The sequence below is a fragment of the Pan troglodytes genome, chromosome 17 (assembly GCF_028858775.2).
Source record: "Pan troglodytes isolate AG18354 chromosome 17, NHGRI_mPanTro3-v2.0_pri, whole genome shotgun sequence".
NCBI lineage: Eukaryota > Metazoa > Chordata > Mammalia > Primates > Hominidae > Pan > Pan troglodytes.
The window spans coordinates 35,977,642-35,997,213 of NC_072415.2; the positions used below are offsets into that span (position 1 = coordinate 35,977,642).

The following is a 19,572-nucleotide window of genomic DNA, read 5'->3' on the forward strand; positions in this document are numbered from 1 at the left end:
CTGCAGATTTTTTAATATTCCCATTTTATTGATAAGGAGAAAGCGACAGAGTTGTTTCATAGTTAGTAATGTAGCAAGTTGTAAAGAGTTTCTGCTATAGCTAAATTTCCAGACATCTTTTAAGTCTCATACTTTGGGCTTTTACAAAATTTCTCCAATTAAAAGAATATTATCTGGGCCGGGCGCGGTGGCTCACGCCTGTAATCCCAGCACTTTGGGAGGCCGAGGCAGGCGGATCACGAGGTCAGGAGATCGAGACCATCCTGGCTAACACGGTGAAACCCAGTCTCTATTAAAAATATAAAAAATTAGCCGGGCGTGGTGGCGGACGCCTGTAGTCCCAGCTACTCCGGAGGCTGAGGCAGGAGAATGGCGTGAACCTGGGAGGTGGAGCTTGCAGTGAGCCGAGATTGCGCCACTGCATTCCAGCCTGGGCGACAGAGCGAGACTCCGTCTCAAAAAACAAAAAACAAAACAAAACAAAACAAAAAATAAAACAAAACAAAAAAAAGAATATTATCTTAATTCTCATCATTAGCTTAGTTTGATGGACTATTTGCTTTATTTAACGGACCATTTGCTCATCTGCTCTATTTTGCTCACAAGGCAGAAAATATCAGAAGCAACAATATTTTGAAGTGTGCTTTCTTTCCTTCGGTTCAAATAACAAGAGTTAACCTGAGAGAAAGAAAAAGTAGGAAATTTAGAATTTGAAACCAAAGGGAAGGGACTGATATTTAACTTACCACAGTTTCTCCAACATGTATGCGATAACAAAAATATCTGATATTTGAAGACCTCATTTTTAAGCCCTAATCTTTGATATTATTTTTATAACTCGAGTGCCGTGACACCATCCCTGGGGCAACACGGTAGTGGGGAAATGGAGATATGCGATATGCGTCAGACATGAAGGGTAAGGGAAGAATGCCGTCAACTCACAGGCACTGCTTGGGTGACAAAGGCTGGCAAGCGCGAGGACATCCGCAGGCAGCCACAGGAGCAAGGACTTCCGTGAAGCAGCCGAAGCGCGGGCGCGGGGACTTCCGGGAGGCAGCTTGAGGCGCGTGTGGAAGCGCTTCCGGGCGGTAGCGCGCTGTGTTGGCGGCGGCTCCCCGCATGCCTCAGGGGCAGCAGCGGGAAGCTCGGTGGCAAGCCCTTGTAGTCCTGTGCGATGGCGTCTCGATATGACAGGGCGATCACTGTCTTCTCCCCAGACGGACACCTTTTTCAAGTTGAATATGCCCAGGAAGCGGTGAAGAAAGGATCCACCGCGGTGAGGAAGCAAATATTACCGGACTATTCCCCGCTCTGACCTGTCAGGCCATCGTTACCCTACTGCCCCAGCCCACCCTTCCATCCTTGGAGCTCAAGAGAGGAGATTCCCACACTTGTGAAAATTACTTTGTTCTTTTTATTTAGGGAGACAGACTTCTAGATTTGGGCCGGAAGTGGGCAGAGTAAAAGTTAGTAGATTTCCCCTATCTCTGCTGTTCAACTGCCCCTGTTTCATGGTAGCTACAGACGCAAAACTAGGGTGTGTGTGTGTGTGTGTGTGTGTGTGTGTGTGTGTAGGGACGTTAATGATGTGATTGACAATAGGGAAAGCTTCTAATCTGTAACAGCCTACCTATTGAACGCTCGTGGTCCAGTTCCTTGGTAGTTCAGAGACCCCTGGAAAAGTTAACAGTTGCTTCATGTTGGGAACTGTTTTTTAATAACAGTTACAATAAAAAATAAAAGTTGGCCACACCTGCTCCCCAAATACGGACTAAATCAATATAAAATTAAACTTTTGTTGATGAAGAAATGATTAAAAACACAGTTCAAACACACGCGTTAAAAATATCCCAAAATTGCTGGGCGCAGTGGCTCACGCCTGTAATCCCAGCACTTTGGAAGGCCCAGGAGGGCGGATCACCTGAGGTCGGGAGTTTGAGACCAGCCTGACCAACACGGAGAAACTCCGTCTCTACTAAAAATACAAAATTAGCCAGGCGTGGTGGCGCATGCCTGTAATCCCAGCTACTCGGGAGGCTGAGGCGGGAGAATCGCTTGAACCCGGGAGGCAGAGGTTGCGGTGAGCCGAGATCGTGCCATTGCACTCCAGCCTGGGCAACAAAAGCGAAACTCCGTCTCGGGAAAAAAAAAAAAATCCCAAAATTGTCCCAATATTTCCCAGCCTTGTAGAGGCTCAAAAGCCCAAGAACTTCCACTTTTTTGGCCACTTAAAAAATAATGCTGGAAGTTCCTTGAGAGATTACACCCTACCTTAGATTTATGTATCCACATTACTGAAAAACTTAACAAATACTCAGGGTAGGAGTAATACTGCTGCCAAGTTTTAACTACGTTCAATAATTTTAGTGATTTATAAAAATTAAAGAGGACAAAAGTGCCCTAGTTACACAAGATCTATTACCCCAAATCTTCTAAGGCCTAGCCTATGAATTCAAAGGATCGGATATTTTTATTCTTTCAATTTCATGAGCATGTTTGTTGTGTACTTTGGAAATTGAGACAGTAGCTATGAGAATACACGGTACGTTTCTAAGTCTAGCAGTGTCTATATTTTCTGACTTTCTTTGTTAAAGAAGGAAATAATTCACTTTCGTTATAAATCTAACAGATGTAAGTGGTAAAAAAAAAAAAAAACACTAGAAGAAGAATCGTTTTAAAAGTATTTTTCTATTTAATTGGGCCCACTAGTTTTGCTTCTGTTTTGCAAGTAATTTTTTTAGAATTATAAATTTAAGGAAAGCCTGATGTAGCTTAAACCAAAAGGGTACCATTTTGATAAAAACAAAAAGTTATATAATCCCCAGCATAGCATGTAGCATATGGTTAGAAAATAATGGCCAAGTTTTAGAGCCTAAAATAAAGGGAGTAATAGGAGAAGACTAGGGTGTAATAAGAAACCACATTGGCTCATTTAACATGTTTTAAGAGTGCTGTAGAACTGATTGATTGTTCCTTTGTAATGAGCGGTAAAAGGGTAAGGATATAAAAATACCTATAGTGGGCATTTTTAAAGATACATTGGAAGAATGAGACACTTTTGTCTCAGAATTCTGAAATTATAATTTGCATGTTTGCATGGAGTTATTCATTGTGTTTCCTTGAGGGTGCTGTGACCTTTTACATAGGGTAAAGTTTTTTAATGGCACTTGATTATTAAAATATGTCACAAAATATTCTGTCTAGAAGTGAAATTTGATATTATGAGTTACAAATAAGCCAAGGTTGACCAGTTTTGACCAGTACGTAGATGTGATATTATTTAGTAATATAAAAGTTATATGGGCCACAATTAAAGGCTTTGTGTTCTACTTCCTTGTTGATGATTATCTTATAGCATGAAAGGAGACAAGAGGCTTGTTTTCTTTTTGCTTCAGTTCCCTTTTCTGTAAATGCAAATTTGTTTGAATAACATTTTGGAGAAGTAATACCTTTCTTCTTAGGGAAAAGAAATGAATCCTTCACAATATTCCCATGAAAACGATAAGATTTATTATCATTCCTCATTTTGTCCTTTCTGTGACCCCAAACTGTTATTAGCTCTGTATTTCCTACTTTATCAAATCTCAGCTCCACAATGTAGCCATCAAAGTCTTCCATAATCCTATCCACCCTCTTAATTTAGGAGGCAGCTTCTTGGTTTCACTAATATGTGTTTGTGCCTACAGAAAGGGGAGAGAGGAAAGGGGAAAACACCTTTCTTTCTGCTGCTCTGCATCTTATTTATCCTTTAACAATCTCTGCACACTTGTCCTCTATAATGAAGCCTTCTCTGATCCACTCCAGTCATCTTGGATCTTTGTCTTTTCTGAATTTATAATCTGTACCACAGAATATTGTACAGTATTTACTATTTGACCTGATATTTTCTTTAATTTCAGGTATATTTAATAATCTCACACCAACTGGATAGTAAGATCTCTGAGGATCTAGATGGTATAATTCCTTTTTCTATTTCTACTACACAATATACAGTAGAGGGGCTAGGAAGGCAGTAACTAACATTTAAGAAATACTTTCACCAGGCATTTTGTGTATATTATCTAACATTAGGGACAGTGTTTAATCCCCTTTTATTATATGTGAAACTGTGATTCGGAAGCATTTATAGCTTGCTGAAAGTACCCAGCTGGAGAGTGATGGAACCCATATTTATAATTATTTTCTTCTAGTTCTAAAGCCCCTGCTCCTTGCATTGTAGCATGAAATTTGTTCAATAAATGTTTGTATATTAATTAGCTTCCATTATCATGAATGTAGAAATCAGATATGTATCACTTAAGGCAATTCACTAAGCTTCAGTTTCTGTAATAGTAAAAGAGGCATCAAAATAGCACTTGTGGCTGGGCGTGGTGGCTGATGCCTGTAATCCTAGCACTTTGGGAGGCTGAGGCGAGTGGATCACTGGAGGTCAGGAGTTTGAGACCAGCCTGGCCAACATGGTGATGCCCCATCTCTACTAAAAATAGAAAAAATTAGCTGAGCATGGTGGTGTGTGCCTGTATTCCCAGCTACTTGGGAGACTGAGGCAGGAGAATTGCTTGAACCGAGGAAGCAGAGGTTGCATGAGCTGAGATTGCACCAGTGTACTCCAGCCTGAGTGACAGTGAGAATCTGTCTCAAAAAAAAATTGCACTTGCTTCAGAGAGTTGATGTGAAAGTTGAATGAGGTAATAATGCATGTGAAGCATCTTAAACAGAATCTAGTTCACAGAAAGTACTTAATAAATTGTAGTTATTATTATTTACTATTCTTTGTTTTCTCTTTTTTTAAAATTTTGTCTGTGGTGCTTCTCACACATTCATTTATTATTTCAAGACATTTTTGTTGAATACTTACATATGCTAAACATGATGCTAGGTCACATACAAGATAGATAGCATCACATACAAAATAGATTCGATCCCTGTCCTTAGAGATCCTACTATCTATCAGGAAAGTTAGATAATTACATAAATAGTCCTAAGAAAACCTGAATGAGTATTAGAGTATGAGGCACTATAGGAACCCCAGGTGTTGGGGAGGTCCCTCTGAAGAAATAATACTTAAGTGGACATCTGAAAGATGAGGGGCTGTCAAGTGAAGAAGTGGAGAGGGAAAGAGTGAAGAGTATTTTTGACAAAGGAAATAGCTTGTGGGAAGGCAAGTAGAAAAAGTCAGCTATGTTCTGTGAACTGAAAGGCATTCAGGATTGTTGAAGCAATGGAAAAATAGAAATAGATGAAGCTAGAAACTGGTGCCAGATCATGGAATGCCATTAAACCATGTAAGTGAGGATATACTGAATGAGAGACCTTGAAGTGTTTTGATGTGGCTACTGTCAGTCTCCAGATTATTGCTCTTCTGTCATTCTATTAACAGACTACATTTGTCCAACAACAGAGATACTCACATGACCTAAGTAGAATCATTCATAATTTCTAACTTCCTGGCCACAGTGATGAGCATGTCACTCAAATCTAGCCAATGATAAGTTCACCCTTAACAACTCTTTTGACTAGAGACAGTGGTAGCTTTTATTCTCTGGGAGAACTGTTGGGATGTGGGTCCAAGGTTCCTGGTGGCCATGTTTTTACTGTACAGAGAAAGCCTTTCCACATTAGGAAAGTGAAAAGCCAATATGCAGAGAGTACATATTAAAGTCCCTAGATCCTTTTGTCTCATGTCTAGCTCTGTGCTGTGTTGATTTGCTTAGTGACAGATGGTCCCTTTATAAGCTTTAAGTAAAGGAATGCCACATTCAGACTTTATTTTCTTCTTCTTCTTTTTTGGTCTTCATTTTATTTTCCAAATATTTCTCAGGCTACCTACGGTCAGTGAATTGGATGAAATCAAGACTAGAAACAGGGAGACCAGTTAGTATTCTGTGGAAATAGTCTAGATGAAAGATGATAACTAGCTTTTACTAGACTTGGGGGGAAAGTAAAAATAAGGTGGATTCCAGAAAAACATTAAGCAGTATACTTGTTACAATTTGATGGTGATATGGATGGTGTTGACAGAGGTATAGAAGAAGGAGGAATAAAAGTTGGTGTCCCTGTTTCTGGATGTGCCTGCTAAGTAAATGGTACTGCCATTTACTTAGAGAATGTAAGCACTAAGTTTTGGGGGAAGATAACTGTTTTGGACTTGCTGAGGTTGAGATGCTTATGGAAACTGTAGCAGACAGACTTTAAAATGGCCTCCAGTGATCCCCACCTTCTGGTGCTCATGCCCTTGTATAACCTTCCTCCCTTGGATGTGGGCTGAACTTAGTGACTTGCTTTTAAGGAATGGAATAGGTGAAAATGACGAATGTCACATCAGGGATTAGGTTGCAAAGAAATGGTGACTTCATTTTATTCATCCTTACTTGCTGTTTTGCTTGCTTACTCTGGTGAAACCCAGCTGCCGTGTTGAGTTGCCCTCTGCAGGGCCCAATGAGGCAAGGAACTGAGGGAAACATTTGTTCAAAATCTAGTAGGGAACTGAGGTCCTTAGTCCAACAACCCAGGGGAACTGAATCTTGCCAACAACAATGCGAGTGAGCTTGGAAATGGATCCTTCCCCAGTTGAGCCTAGAGATGCGTGCAGCACTGATAGACAACTTGATTGCAGCCTTATGAGAGACCCTGAGCCAGAGGACTTAGCTAAACTGTGTCCCGATTCCTGAACAGAGACTGTGAGGCAGCTGAAAAGTACATGTTTGAAATTTAAGAGATTGATCTTGGCTGGAAATAATAATTTTGAAGTGCATTCTTTCTCTCCCCTGTTAAAAACCTATATTGAAGGTCAAGTAAATGCATACTCTTGAGTACCCTTCTCTGTTCAATAAGACTAAATATAGACTATAGACTAAGCCGAGGATAGTCTACAACTGAACCTTGAGGAACCTTAATGACCTTTGTAATTACCTTGACTAAACTCTGAGAGAAGAGGGATAGAAACCAGATTGTTGTGGGCTGAGGGATGATGACAATATTTGACTTGAAGGGCTTGAAAGAAAAAAGGTGGGATTAAAGCGGAATGGTCTTAAAATTTTAAGATAAAAGAGACTAACATAGGTTTCTGTCTGTTCGTTGAACTTCTCAATTTGTTCGCATAGTGTTTTCCTGATCTCGCTTGTTTATCTCTGTACTCTTGTAGCTTACTGAGCTTTTAAAAGATTGTTACTTTTTAATTCTTTGTCAAGAAATTCATAGATCTCCATACTTTATTTTCTTCCTTTGGTAGTATCATGTTTCTCTGATTGTTCATGATTCTTGTGGCCTGGCATGGATGTCTGCACATTTGAAAAAGTAAGTACCTCTTCAGATTAGCTTCAGCAGGAAAAGTTCTTCACCAGTTAGCCCATCCAGAGATTTGGGGTGGGCCTGCCACTAGAGTCCTTTGGCAGGCTGGCATGATGCCTAGGTCAGCAGGCAGGCTGGCTTGGCACCACAGGTGCCAGCCTTGTACCAGGGCTCACTGGGGTGGGCCTGGAACCTGAGTCCACAGGAGCAGACCTGGAGCTTGGATCCATGGGGTCCATGGAAAAGTCAGATACCCACGTTACTCTCCTTACCACACATGGATGGTATCTCTCTCTGCACTGTGTTGCTGGGCCTTGAAGGACAGGTGATGTGGATAATGTCAAATTGTCTTTCTCACTCTCTTCAAAGTGTCTTTTCGTATTTCTGTGCTTTGGTCTCTCACCTGGATTATTTTCTTAGGAAGTATTTTCACACATAGTAGTACAAATTGGTATTTCTGCTGGGACATGGGCATGGGAAACTCCTATTCTGCCGTCTTGCTGATGTCATATTGTTTTGAGATTTTGGCATCAGCTTTCATAAATGAGGAATTATTGGTACTTTTATTTATTTAGAAAATGTTATATTTGCCAGACTTTAACATCATTACATAATTTTACTAAAGAGTTAGGAACATACCCGCTTTCATCTGCATCATAGAATAATTTAAATAGCACAGGAATTACTCATAACAAAATTAGCAAGAATTCATCCATGAACCCTCTAGGTCTGACACTTGTTTTTGAGGATTAGTTCTTTTCTGAAATTATTGCATGTTTGTTAGTGAAACAGAGTTTTTTGTCTTTTCTTGAATCAATATGGCCAGTTTTAAATTTTTCTACTCCGTAATATCTTTCAATCAGATTTTCAAATTTATTAACTTAAGGTTATAATTTTAAAATTGTTACTTTTCCACACTTGTATGTATTTCTTTCACTCTATCCCTTTCCTAATGAGATTAACTGAGATATACATTTTAATTATTTGTTTAAAATAACCAAATCTTGGTATTATTTATCAGTTTTGTTGTTTTCTCCCTAACCATTAATTTTTGCTTTTTTCTTATTTTTCCCCTTAAGCTTAGCTGCAATATTTTTATCCCTTTTTGTACTTACTGATTTCTTAATTCATTTTTAATATTTTTTCTTACTTGATTAAAAAAATAAAATGATAAATTCTCTCCTGAACATAATTTTGACCACACTCAAAATACTTTGATATTAACATATTCATTATCAACATTTTCTAGTCTATGTTGGTACTTTTAATTTCTTTACTAAGTCAAAAATTATTTATGAGAGTTATAAATTGTTGTCTTGTGACCAATAAATTTAACTTGATTTATTTCAATTACGAGAATATTTTGAGATTTTTCTTTTAGTCCTAATATATGTTAAATTGTTACAATATCCCATGGCTTGTTAAGAAGGCATATTCCCTATAAAGTTTAACATTTGTTCATTTGATGAGGATAGGATAGGGAGGGAGGATGGCTGATCTGAAATATAATGTTTAAGAAAGGGTACTTGGATAAACTGATAAGAAATGAAAGAACAATAAGAACAAAAGCGTAGTTCTTTTTTTTCTTTTTTCTGTTTCTTTCTTTTTTTATTTTCTTTTTTTTTTTTTTTTTTTTTGAGAAAGAGGCAGTGGCATGATCATGGTTCACTGCCTTGAACTCCCAGGCTCAAGCGATTCTCCCACCTCGGCCTCCTGAGTAGCTGGAACTACAGGTGCACACACCATGCTCGGCTAATTTTTTTATATTTTGTAGAGATGTAATCCCACTATGTTGCCCAGGCTAGTCTGAAACTCTTGGAATCAAGTAATCCTCCCACCTCAGCCTTCCAAAATGCTGGTATTACAGGCATGAGCGACCATGCTCAACCAGGCCTAGTTCTACATTTCATCTATTGTGTATTTTCACTTCAATAATGCTAATTTTTTTTTTTTTTTTTTTTTTGAGACGGAGTCTCTCTCTGTCGCCTGGGCTGGAATGCAGTGGCACGATCTTGGCTCACTGCAAACTCCTCCTCCCGGGTTCACGCCATTCTCCTACCTCAGCCTCCCCAGCAGCTGGGACTACAGGCACCCGCCACCACGCCCAGCTGATTTTTTGTATTTTTAGTAGAGATGGGGTTTCACCGTGTTAGCCAGGATGGTCTCTATCTCCTGACCTCGTGATCCACCCACCTCGGCCTCCCCAATAATGCTACTTTATAACACATATTTTTCTACAGTGATATTGTATAAATCAGTATTAATATCACACTTGACTACAAAGCAATTATAAACACCAATACCTATGTTAAAATTTTTAGATTACCCCTGTAATACAGAACCAAAATTCTAAACTTTCCTCTAAAAAAGAGGAGAGAAAAAGGAGCAATAGTCACCCTACTTGTATTCTTCTTGTTTGAATAGAGGCTTTCTTTATCAGTAATGTAGGATAAGGACATTTGGTTTTTCTCTTGGCTGCTTGTAGCCCCTGTCTTAACTTAGATTATTTGAGCTGCTAAAACAAAAGACAATAGACAGGGTACTTTATAAACAACAGAAATTTATTTCTCACAATTCTAAAGACTGAGAAATCCAAGATCAAGGCCTATTCAGTGTCTGGAGAGTACCCATTTCCTAGTTCATAGTTAGAACTTTCTTGCTGTGTCCTCACATGGTGGAAAGCGCAAACAAGCTCTCTTGGGCCTCTTTAATAAGGGCACGAATCCCAGTCAACCGTCACGACCTAATCACCTCTCAAAGGCCCTACCTCCTGATAGTATCACCTTAGGGGTTAGGATTTCAACATACGAATTTGGGGGGAATATAAATATTCAAACCACAGCAACTCAATCCCTATCCCTCCAAATTGTGAAATACATGGGAAAACTTTTACAGAATTTTATCTATTTAACTTTCTTTACTGCCATTAATACTACCAGCACTAGTACTGCCGCCTTTATAAAGAATCCACATGGATTCCCGGCATCTTCTTTCATTTTGCTTAATTTTGCACTATATAGCAGATTCTCAAATAACATTGTTTTGTTCAACATTCTTTTGTTATAACATTGATGAGAAAAAAAATCGATTCCCACTGAAGGCCACTCTATATGGAGTTTGTTAGTTTTCCCCGTGTCTGCCTGAGTTTTCTCCATGTACTCCAATTTCCTCCAACATCCCAAAGATGTGTGCGTTAGGTTAATTGATGTGTCTAAATTGTCCCAATCTGAGTGAGTGTGTGTGTGTATGAGCAAAGCCTATGATGGAATGGCATCCTGTCCATGGTTGGTTCCTGCCTTGTACCCTGAACTGCTGCAATAGGCTGCAGCCACCTGTGATCCTGAACTTGGATAGGCAGATTGGAAAATGAATGAATGAATACAAATTATTATAAAATAAAAATTTATAAAGTATATAATAATCATACAGATGCACAACAGTAAACAACGAGGTATGAAAGCACTTAGTGAGCTTGTCATAGACCTTATTGTTTGTTTTTGAACTGAATGGTGGTAGGAGATGCTCTTTAAAATTTTTGCTTTGCAAGCGTTTATTCTTTGATTTAACCCACCACCACTGTGACTGCTGTCACTCATGGATTCACCAAAAATTGGATAAATAATTATCATACTTTCTTTTTTTTTTTGAGCTTGAGTCTCGCTCTGTTGCCCAGGCTGGAGTGCAGTGGCGCAATCTCTGCTTACTGCAAGCTCTGCTTCCTGGGTTCCAGCGATTCTCCTGGCTCAGCCTCCTGAGTTGCTGGGACTACAGGTGCCTGCCACTATGCCCGGCTAATTTTTGTGTTTTTAGTAGAGACGGGGTTTCACCGTGTTGGCCAGGCTGGTCTCGAACTCCAGACCTCAAGTCGTCCTCCTGCCTCAGCCTCCCAAAGTGCTAGGATTATAGTGCTGTGAGCCACCGTGCCCAGCCTTATCATACTTGTTTTTGTTAGTGTTTGTTATATATACAGCTCACATTTATTTCAGTGTTTAATATTAGAGGTGTTTTAGGTATTTGTTTAGAAGTTTAGGGATGTTTTTGTGACCCGAAATATTTCATATGAACCTAACTCCTGTTTATATTAATTGGGGTGTGATAAAATTGGTTTCATTATACATCGTTTGCTTATAGTTGCAATTTTCAAGAACCTGTCAATGACATTGAGAACTTATCGTATTTAGATAGTGCTTTTTTCAGGTGTATTGTATGAGATTAGGACACTCATAATTTCAGCATTGGTGGTATTTTCTTTGCAATTTCTACCTATTTGTCTTCCTTGCTTTGAGTCTGGGGAATGGATCTCCAGTAAGCCTATACCTATGAAGCTGTTTTCTAGAAAGTTACTTTTCTTGTTTTTATTGAATACTTAAGGAGAAGTCATTTCCCCTAAGTCATATGTTAGAATAACTTGGTTTTATATTTTAAACTGACATCTGAATATATATGTATTTTAATGACTTGACAGGTCGGAATTCGAGGTACCAATATAGTTGTTCTTGGGGTAGAAAAAAAATCTGTTGCCAAGCTTCAAGATGAAAGAACTGTGAGGAAAATTTGTGCCCTTGATGACCATGTCTGCATGGCTTTTGCAGGTACTTAAGGTCCTACAATAATGATGCATAGTGTCTTACTGTAGTAGGGCAACACAGTTAACCTCAGTGCTGCAGTTGTGCTATATTTATAAAACATGTGGAGTTGTTCTACAAACAATATATCCTACATTTTAAAGCAAATACTAACTTTGTGAACCAGGATTTTTGATAAAGTACAAATGTTAAAAGATATATATTACTTTACTTCAAAATTTAGGTAGCTATTTTCTTTTCAAAACTTTTTATTTTTAAATAATTACAGATTTAGAAGAAGCTACCAAAAACATAGAAAGTCCCCTTTACACAGTTTCCCTAAATGGTAACATCTTCAAAACCAGTAAATTGACATTTGGTGAGAGTGTATTCAGATTTTGCCAGTTTTACATGCATTCACTTGCATGTTCATGTACATGTATGTAGTTTTTTGTTTTTGTATTTGTTTTAATTTTTGAGACAGAGTTTCACTCTTGTTGCCCAGGCTGGAGTGCAATGGCGCGATCTCGGCTCACTGCAACCTCCACCGCCCGGGTTCAAGCAATTCTCCTGCCTCAGCCTCCCGAGTAGCTGGGATTACAGGCATGCATCACCACACCCGGCTAATTTTGTATTTTTAGTGGAGACGGGGTTTCTCCATGTTGGTCAGGCTGGTCTTGAACTCCTGACCTCGGGTGATCCACCCGCCACAGTCTCCCAAAGTGCTGGGATTACAGGTGTGAGCCACCGCGCCCGGCCTCTGTGTGCAGTTTTATTACACTAACCACATATGTAGATTCATGTAGTCATCACCACAGTCAAGATACATAACTCTTCCATCACCACAAGGCTACCTCATGCTATTTCTTCTCACCATCTCCACTTTCTGGAAACTGCTATCTATTCTGTATCTCTATAATTTTGTCATTTTGAGAATGTTATATGGATAAAGTTATATAATATATAACCCTTTCAGATTAATCTTTTTTATTCAGCATAATTCCCTTGCAGTTCATGCAAGTTGTTGCATATATCCATTCCTTTTTATTACTGAGTAGTATTCCATGGAATAAAGGCACCAGTGGGTTTGTTAACTCTCCTATTGAGGGACATTTGGGTTATTTCCAATTTTTGACTATTGTAAATAACGCCTCTATGAATATTTGTTTACAGATTTTTGAGTGAAAGTAGGATTTCATTTCTCTGGGACAAATTCCTAAGAGTATAGTTGCTGGATTATATGATAATCCATGCTTAGTTTTATGAAACACTGCCAGTCCAGAGTGGTTATACTATTTTAAATTCCAACTAGCACTGTATGAGTGATTCATTTGCTCTGTGTTATCAGCATTTGCTATTGTTGCTTTTCTTCATTTTTTATATTCTTATACATGTGTACTGATATCTAATCGTAAGTTTAATTTTTATTTCCCTCACGGCTAATAATTTTGAACTTGTTTTTATGTGCTTATTTGCCCCTATACAGCAAATAAGACATGCCTCTTGTCTTTTTTTTTTTTCCTCATCTTCTGATTGGGTTTTTTTTTTAACTGTAATTTTATATTGAAGTTTAACAATCTCATTCAAGCCACACATGATGGTGCACATCTGTAATTGCACCTACTCAGGAGGTCGAGGCAGGAGAATTACTTGAGCTTAGAAGTTTGAGTTCAGCCTGGGCAACTGAGCAAGATACTATCTCTTAAAAAATAAAAAAATTAAAACCTCATTCAGAAAAACAAAAATACCTTTATTGTACTGTCTTTAAAAAGGAATTATCTTTTCACAAAACAAGTCTTAATAAATATAAAAACATTGAAGCATCCAGGCATGGTGGCTCATACCTGTAATCCCAAGATCTTGGAAAGCTGAGGCAGGCAGATCATTTGAGCCCAAAAGTTCGAGCCTGTCTCAGCAACATGGTGAAACTTCATCTCAAAAAAAATGCAAAAATTAGCTGGGGATGGTGGCGTGTGCCTATAGTCCCAGCTACTTGGGAGGCTGGGCTGGGAAGATCCATTGAACCCAGCAGGTTGAGGCTGCAGTGAGCTGTGATCACACCACTGCATTCCAGTCCAGGCAACAGAGTGAGACCCTATGTATCAGTCCATTCTTGCATTGCTATAAAGAAACACCTGAAAAACAACAACAACAAAACAGAAATACCTGAGACTGGGTAACTTATAAAGAAAAGATATTTAATTGGTTCACAGTTCCGCAGGCTGTACAGGAAGCATAGCAGCTTCTGCTTTTGGGCGGCCTCAGTAAGCTTTCAATCATGGTAGAAGGCAAAGGGGGAGTGAGACATCTCACATGGCCAGAGCAGGAAGAAGAGAGAGAGAAGGGAGAGGTGCCAAATACATTTAAACAATCAGATCTCGTTAGAACTCTATCACAAGAACAGCATTGGGGGATAGTGCTAAGCTAGTCATGAGAAACCATCCCCATGAGCCAATCACCTTATACCAGGCCCCATCTCCAACTTTGGGGATTACAGTTATACATGAGATTTGGGTGGGTACGGAGATCCAAACCATATCACCCTGTCTCAAAAAAAAAAAAAAAAAAAGAAGACTGAAACCATACAGAGTATTTTTTTCTTATCAAAATGGAATGGAACTAGAAATTAATAGTGGAAGGAAGACATGAAAATCCACAAACACGTGGAGTTAAGCAATATATTCCTAAATCACCCATGGGGCAATGAAAAAAATCACAAGGGAAATGAACAGATATCTTGAGAGAAAGGCAAATAAAAGCCCAACATATCAAAACTTGGGGAATGTATTGAAAGTATTGCTAATAGGAAAATTTATAGCCATAAACATTTACATTAAAAAAGAAAGATCTCAATTCAACAGCCTGCCTTTATACCTTAAAACTAGGAAAATAAGAATAAACTAAGTTTAAAGCTAGTAGAAAGAAGTAATAAATCCCTGATGACTCTTTCCCCTAGATTGTATATCATATTGTTTGTTAGCATGTAGTGTTTTCAGCTTTCTACTGTTATAAAATATTGTAGTGCTAAATTTGAGAAAAAGAAGTATAAAGATCAGAACATAGATAAATAACAGAATAGAAAAACAAAAGAGAAAAATAACAAAACCAAGAGTTGGTTCTTTGAAAAGATCAACGAAACTGACAACTCTTTAGCTAGATTGACTAAGAAAAAAAGAGAGAAGACTCAAGTAAAATGAGAAATGAAGAAGGGGACATTAGTGCCAGTTTTACAGTTTTAATTCTTAAAAACAATTTTAAGAGAGTACTGTGAACAATTGTACATAGACAGAATTCCTTGAAACACACCTTGCTCAATAAGATATATTAATAGAAAATCTGAACAGACACAATAAGACATTGAATGAGTTATCAAAAACCTCCCAACAAAGGAAAGTCTAGGATCTAACGACTTCACCAGTGAATCCTACCAAACATTTTAATGAAGAATTAATAGCAGTCCTTCTGAAACTCTTCCAAAAAGTTAAGGAGTAAACACTTCCAAGTTTAATCTATGAGACCAATATTAACATAATGCCAAAGCCAAAGACATTACAAGAAAAGAAAACTATAGACAAATATCCCTTATGAGCAGTGAGCAAAAATCCTCAACAAACTAGTAGCAAACCAAATTCAGAACTTTAAAATAATAATACATCATGACCAATTTGGATCTATTCCTGGAGTGCAAGCATGGCTCAACATATGAAGATCAATCAATGTAATATACCACATTAACAGAAGGAAAGAAAAAAACTATATAATTATATAAATTATATAGAAAATGCATTTGACAAAATTTAACACTCTTTCTTGGTAATGGCACCCAACAAACTAGAAATAAAAGGAAATCACCACAACACAATTCAGGCTATCTATGTAAAAAATTCACAGCTGACATCATACTCAGTGGTGAAAGATTGAAAGCTTTCCCTCTAGAACCAGGAACAAGATAAAGATGCCCACTTTTGCCGCTGCTATTCAACATAGTAATGAAAGTCTTAGCCAGAGCAGTTAGGAAAGAAAAATAAATAAAGGTATCCAAATTGGGAAGGAAGAAAAATCATCTCTGTTCACAGAAGACATGATCTTATATAGAATACTAAAGATTCCACCAAAAATGTTACAAATAATAAACAAATTGAGCAAAGTTGTAGGACACAAAATCAACACCCTGGAGTAATTTCTTTCTTTTTCTTTTTAATTTGAAACAGGGTCTCACTCTATCACTCAGCCTGAAGCACAGTGGCATCACCATAGCTCACTGCAGCCTTGAACTCCAGGGCTCAAGCAACCCTCCCACCTCAGCCTCCTGAATGCAGGTGTGTGCCACTGCACCTGGCAATTTTTTTTAATTTTTATTTTTGTAGAGACAGGATCTCACTATGTTTCCCAGGCTGGTCTCAAACTCTTGGCCTCAAGTGATCCTCCCATCTCAGCCTCCCAAAGTGTTACAATAAAGGTGTGAGTCACCACACCAAGCCCCAAATCATTTCTATGTACTGACAATGAACCGTCAGGAAAGGAAACTAAGTAAAACAATTCCATGTCAATAGCATCAAAAAGAATAAAATACTTATTGGGAATGAATTTAAGGAGGTAAAAGATTTGTACTCTGAAAAATGTAAAACATTGCTGAAAGAAATTGAAAAAGACACAAATGGAAAGACATCCCGCATTCATGGATTGGAAGACTCAGGATTATTAACATGTCAATATTATCCAAAGCAATTTAGATTCAATGTCATCCCTAACAAAATTTCAATGATTTTTTTAAATAAAAAAGAATTATGACATTCATATGGAATGACAAAACAATTTTGAAAGAGAAGAGCCAACTTGGAGGTCTCACATGTCTTGTTTTTGAAAGCTACTACAAAGATACAGTAAGCAAAATAGTTTCATGACTGGCTTAATGAAAGACATGTAACTAATGGAATTGAATAGAGAGCGTAGTAATAAATCCTTGCATATATGATATGGTCAAATGACTTTTATCAAGGATGCCAAGACTACAGTGGGGCAAAAGACAATCTTCTAAACAAATGGTGCAGGGGAAACTGAATATTCACATAAAAAGAGTGAAGTAGGACTCTACCTAACATCACATACAAAAATTAACTCAAAATGAATGAAAGACCTAAACATAAGAGCTGAAAATATAAAGCATAGTGGGAAAGCTTCATGAGATTAGATTTGGAAATGATTTCTTGAATATGACACTAAAAGTACAGGTGAAAAAATAAGTTGGACTACAAAAAAATTATTTCATGTACCATGTGGAATTCCACTTAATAGCAGAAGTTTTACATTATGATTGTATCCTCAATATAAAATTGTGGTACAGGTTGAACACACCCAATTGGAAAATCCAAAATGTTCCAAAATCTAAAAATTTTTGAGCACCAACATGATGCTCAAAGGAAATGCTCATTGGAGCCTTTTGGATTTTTGATTTTCAGATTAGGGATGCCCAACCAGTAAGTATAACGCAAATATTCCAAAACCTGGAAAAACATCTGAAACACTTCTGATCCCAAGCATTTTCAGATGAGCGATGAGGGATACTCAACCTGTACATATTTCAGAGCACTAGACTGAATACTCATTTTTTTCTGTAGATTGTTTATTTTTAAGCAAAGTGAAATTGTAATTTTAAACTTAAATTTTAATTTGATTCCTTTTTTTTTCTTTCAGAGACAGGTTTTCACTTTGTCACCCCCAGTGGGAGTACAGTGGCACGATCATAGCTCACTGCAGCCTTAAACTCCTGGGCTCAAGCAATCCCCCGGCCGCAGCCTCCCAAGTAGCTAGGACTACAGGCATGTGCCAGCATGGCCTGCTAGCTTTTTAATTTTTTTGTAGAAACCGGGGTCTCTCTGCGTTGCTCAGGCTAGTCGCAAACACCTGGCTTCAAGCAAGTCTTGTGACTCATTAAATGTAAATTTTAATTGTAATTTGTTAAAATAGAATTTGTTCTCTGCTAGCCAATTAATAATAATCTTGCTACTTATTGAAAACAGACATACACATAACTATGTTGCTCATATACTTTGACAAACTTATCACTATTTTTTCCTCGAATCAATTATATTACTACTTTCCTAAGTATGTTACTTTTGTTTCCTCAGGCTTGGATGGTATTTACATTGTAAAGGGGAAATACTTTGTTTAATCATATTTCAGATTGAGTGACGTTTTCATCCATAGGAAAGACTATAAATACATATTCTGTTTGATCATATTTCAAATTGAGTGATGTTTTCATCCATAGGAAAGACTAAATCAGTTTCTTGCCATTTCTTTCTCATAGATAACATTTGCAAAGGGAAAAAGAGAATCAGTTTCTCTTCATTTAACTGAGTATCTGATTACAATTTCTACCCAACTATGAGTGATGGTTAAGAGTAGCATATTCATATTAACTATCTTCAGGGACTGAAGATTCTTCCAGGTTTGTAGAAACAGGATTAGAAATGGTGTGGAAGGGAAACAAGAATTTGTGACAGCAAAAGACCAGTGATTTTGTTAGAAATGACTACGCTTCCAAGATTTTGTGAATGCACTTTCTTGGCAATTTAGTTAGTATTAAGAGAGGAGGGAAAGAAACAAAGTGGACATGGAAAAGTCAAATGCCAAAGTTTAATAGAAATGTTTGCAACCATTGCATCAGTTAAAGTTCATGGTCAGTTTGTTGCTCTTTTGATAGAAACACATTCTGTCTCCTTACAGAAGTGTTGAGAATTAATCACATGATAGTTTGTTATTGCAAGAGCAAGGTCAAGTGTTTTCTATTTTAGCATTCTTCATTTTCAAACTCGTGGTTTTATACAAAAAACTGAGAAGTGACATGTCACAGCTTTGTTAATGTAGTTTGAATTCAGTGAATATATGATAATTAAGTAATATTATTGTTTTCATAAGAATAAATCAAGTTTACTATTATTCTTTAAAACATCTTCTATAAAAAACAAATAAGAATGGATCAACTTAAATCTTGAAATAAATCAGAATGTAGGACAAATGACACTTTATCTTACAAGTCTTTTAAAATGAGCATGTATTGAGAAAAAAGGGATAAGAAAGATTTCATTGTGAATAAAACCCATTTGACAAGGAAAAATGTATTGTAAAAAATATGTTTTTGTGGTTTTTGTGAAGTTTTGACAATTTTTGTAGGACTTACTGCTGATGCTAGAGTAGTAATAAACAGAGCCTGTGTGGAGTGCCAGAGCCATAAGCTTACGGTTGAGGACCCAGTCACTGTAGAATACATAACTCGCTTCATAGCAACTTTAAAGCAGGTAAGCTAATATTCTAACATACTTTGTTAAGCTTTCTCCTTTTTCATCATTATAAGTCCTATCATAGAAGTACTACAGTTACTCCAACCATGTAGTCTATTAAATATATTAAATTTCTTATTTCTCACACTTACTTTATATTCATATTTTTATTCCAGTAAAATGGATTGATTTAATCACTAGAAATCTGGATCAGTATTAATTCTGGGAATTACATTCAAATTAAAAAAAACAGTAAGTCTGATCTTTTAAGGAGATTTCTACACTTCTGGAGATTAATACAAAGAGTTATTTGAAGTTTTCCAGAGAAGTACCTTTTTTGTTTTGTTTTGTTTTTGTTTTTGTTTTTGTGTTTTTTGAGACAGGGTCTCACTTTGTTGCCCAGGCTAGAGTGTAGTGGTATGATCTTGGCCCAC

General features: G+C 37.4%; 1 protein-coding gene across 4 annotated transcripts in view; it reads left to right on the forward strand.

The window, feature by feature from the left end:
- Window positions 1-1,021: 1,021 nt before the first annotated feature.
- The window catches only part of PSMA8 (proteasome 20S subunit alpha 8), a 55,966-nt gene continuing 37,415 nt past the window's right edge, over window positions 1,022-19,572 (forward strand). For 2 of the 4 annotated variants that reach the window (XM_016933479.3, XM_054671697.2), the window contains exons 1-3: window positions 1,022-1,276; window positions 11,756-11,882; window positions 19,014-19,156. In XM_016933479.3, the coding sequence (XP_016788968.1) occupies window positions 1,175-1,276; window positions 11,756-11,882; window positions 19,014-19,156 (372 nt within the window). In that variant the 5' untranslated portion in view covers window positions 1,022-1,174. The remainder of the gene's footprint in view (window positions 1,277-11,755; window positions 11,883-19,013; window positions 19,157-19,572) is intronic. The other 2 variants (XM_523894.6, XM_054671698.2) reach the window with 1 other exon arrangement.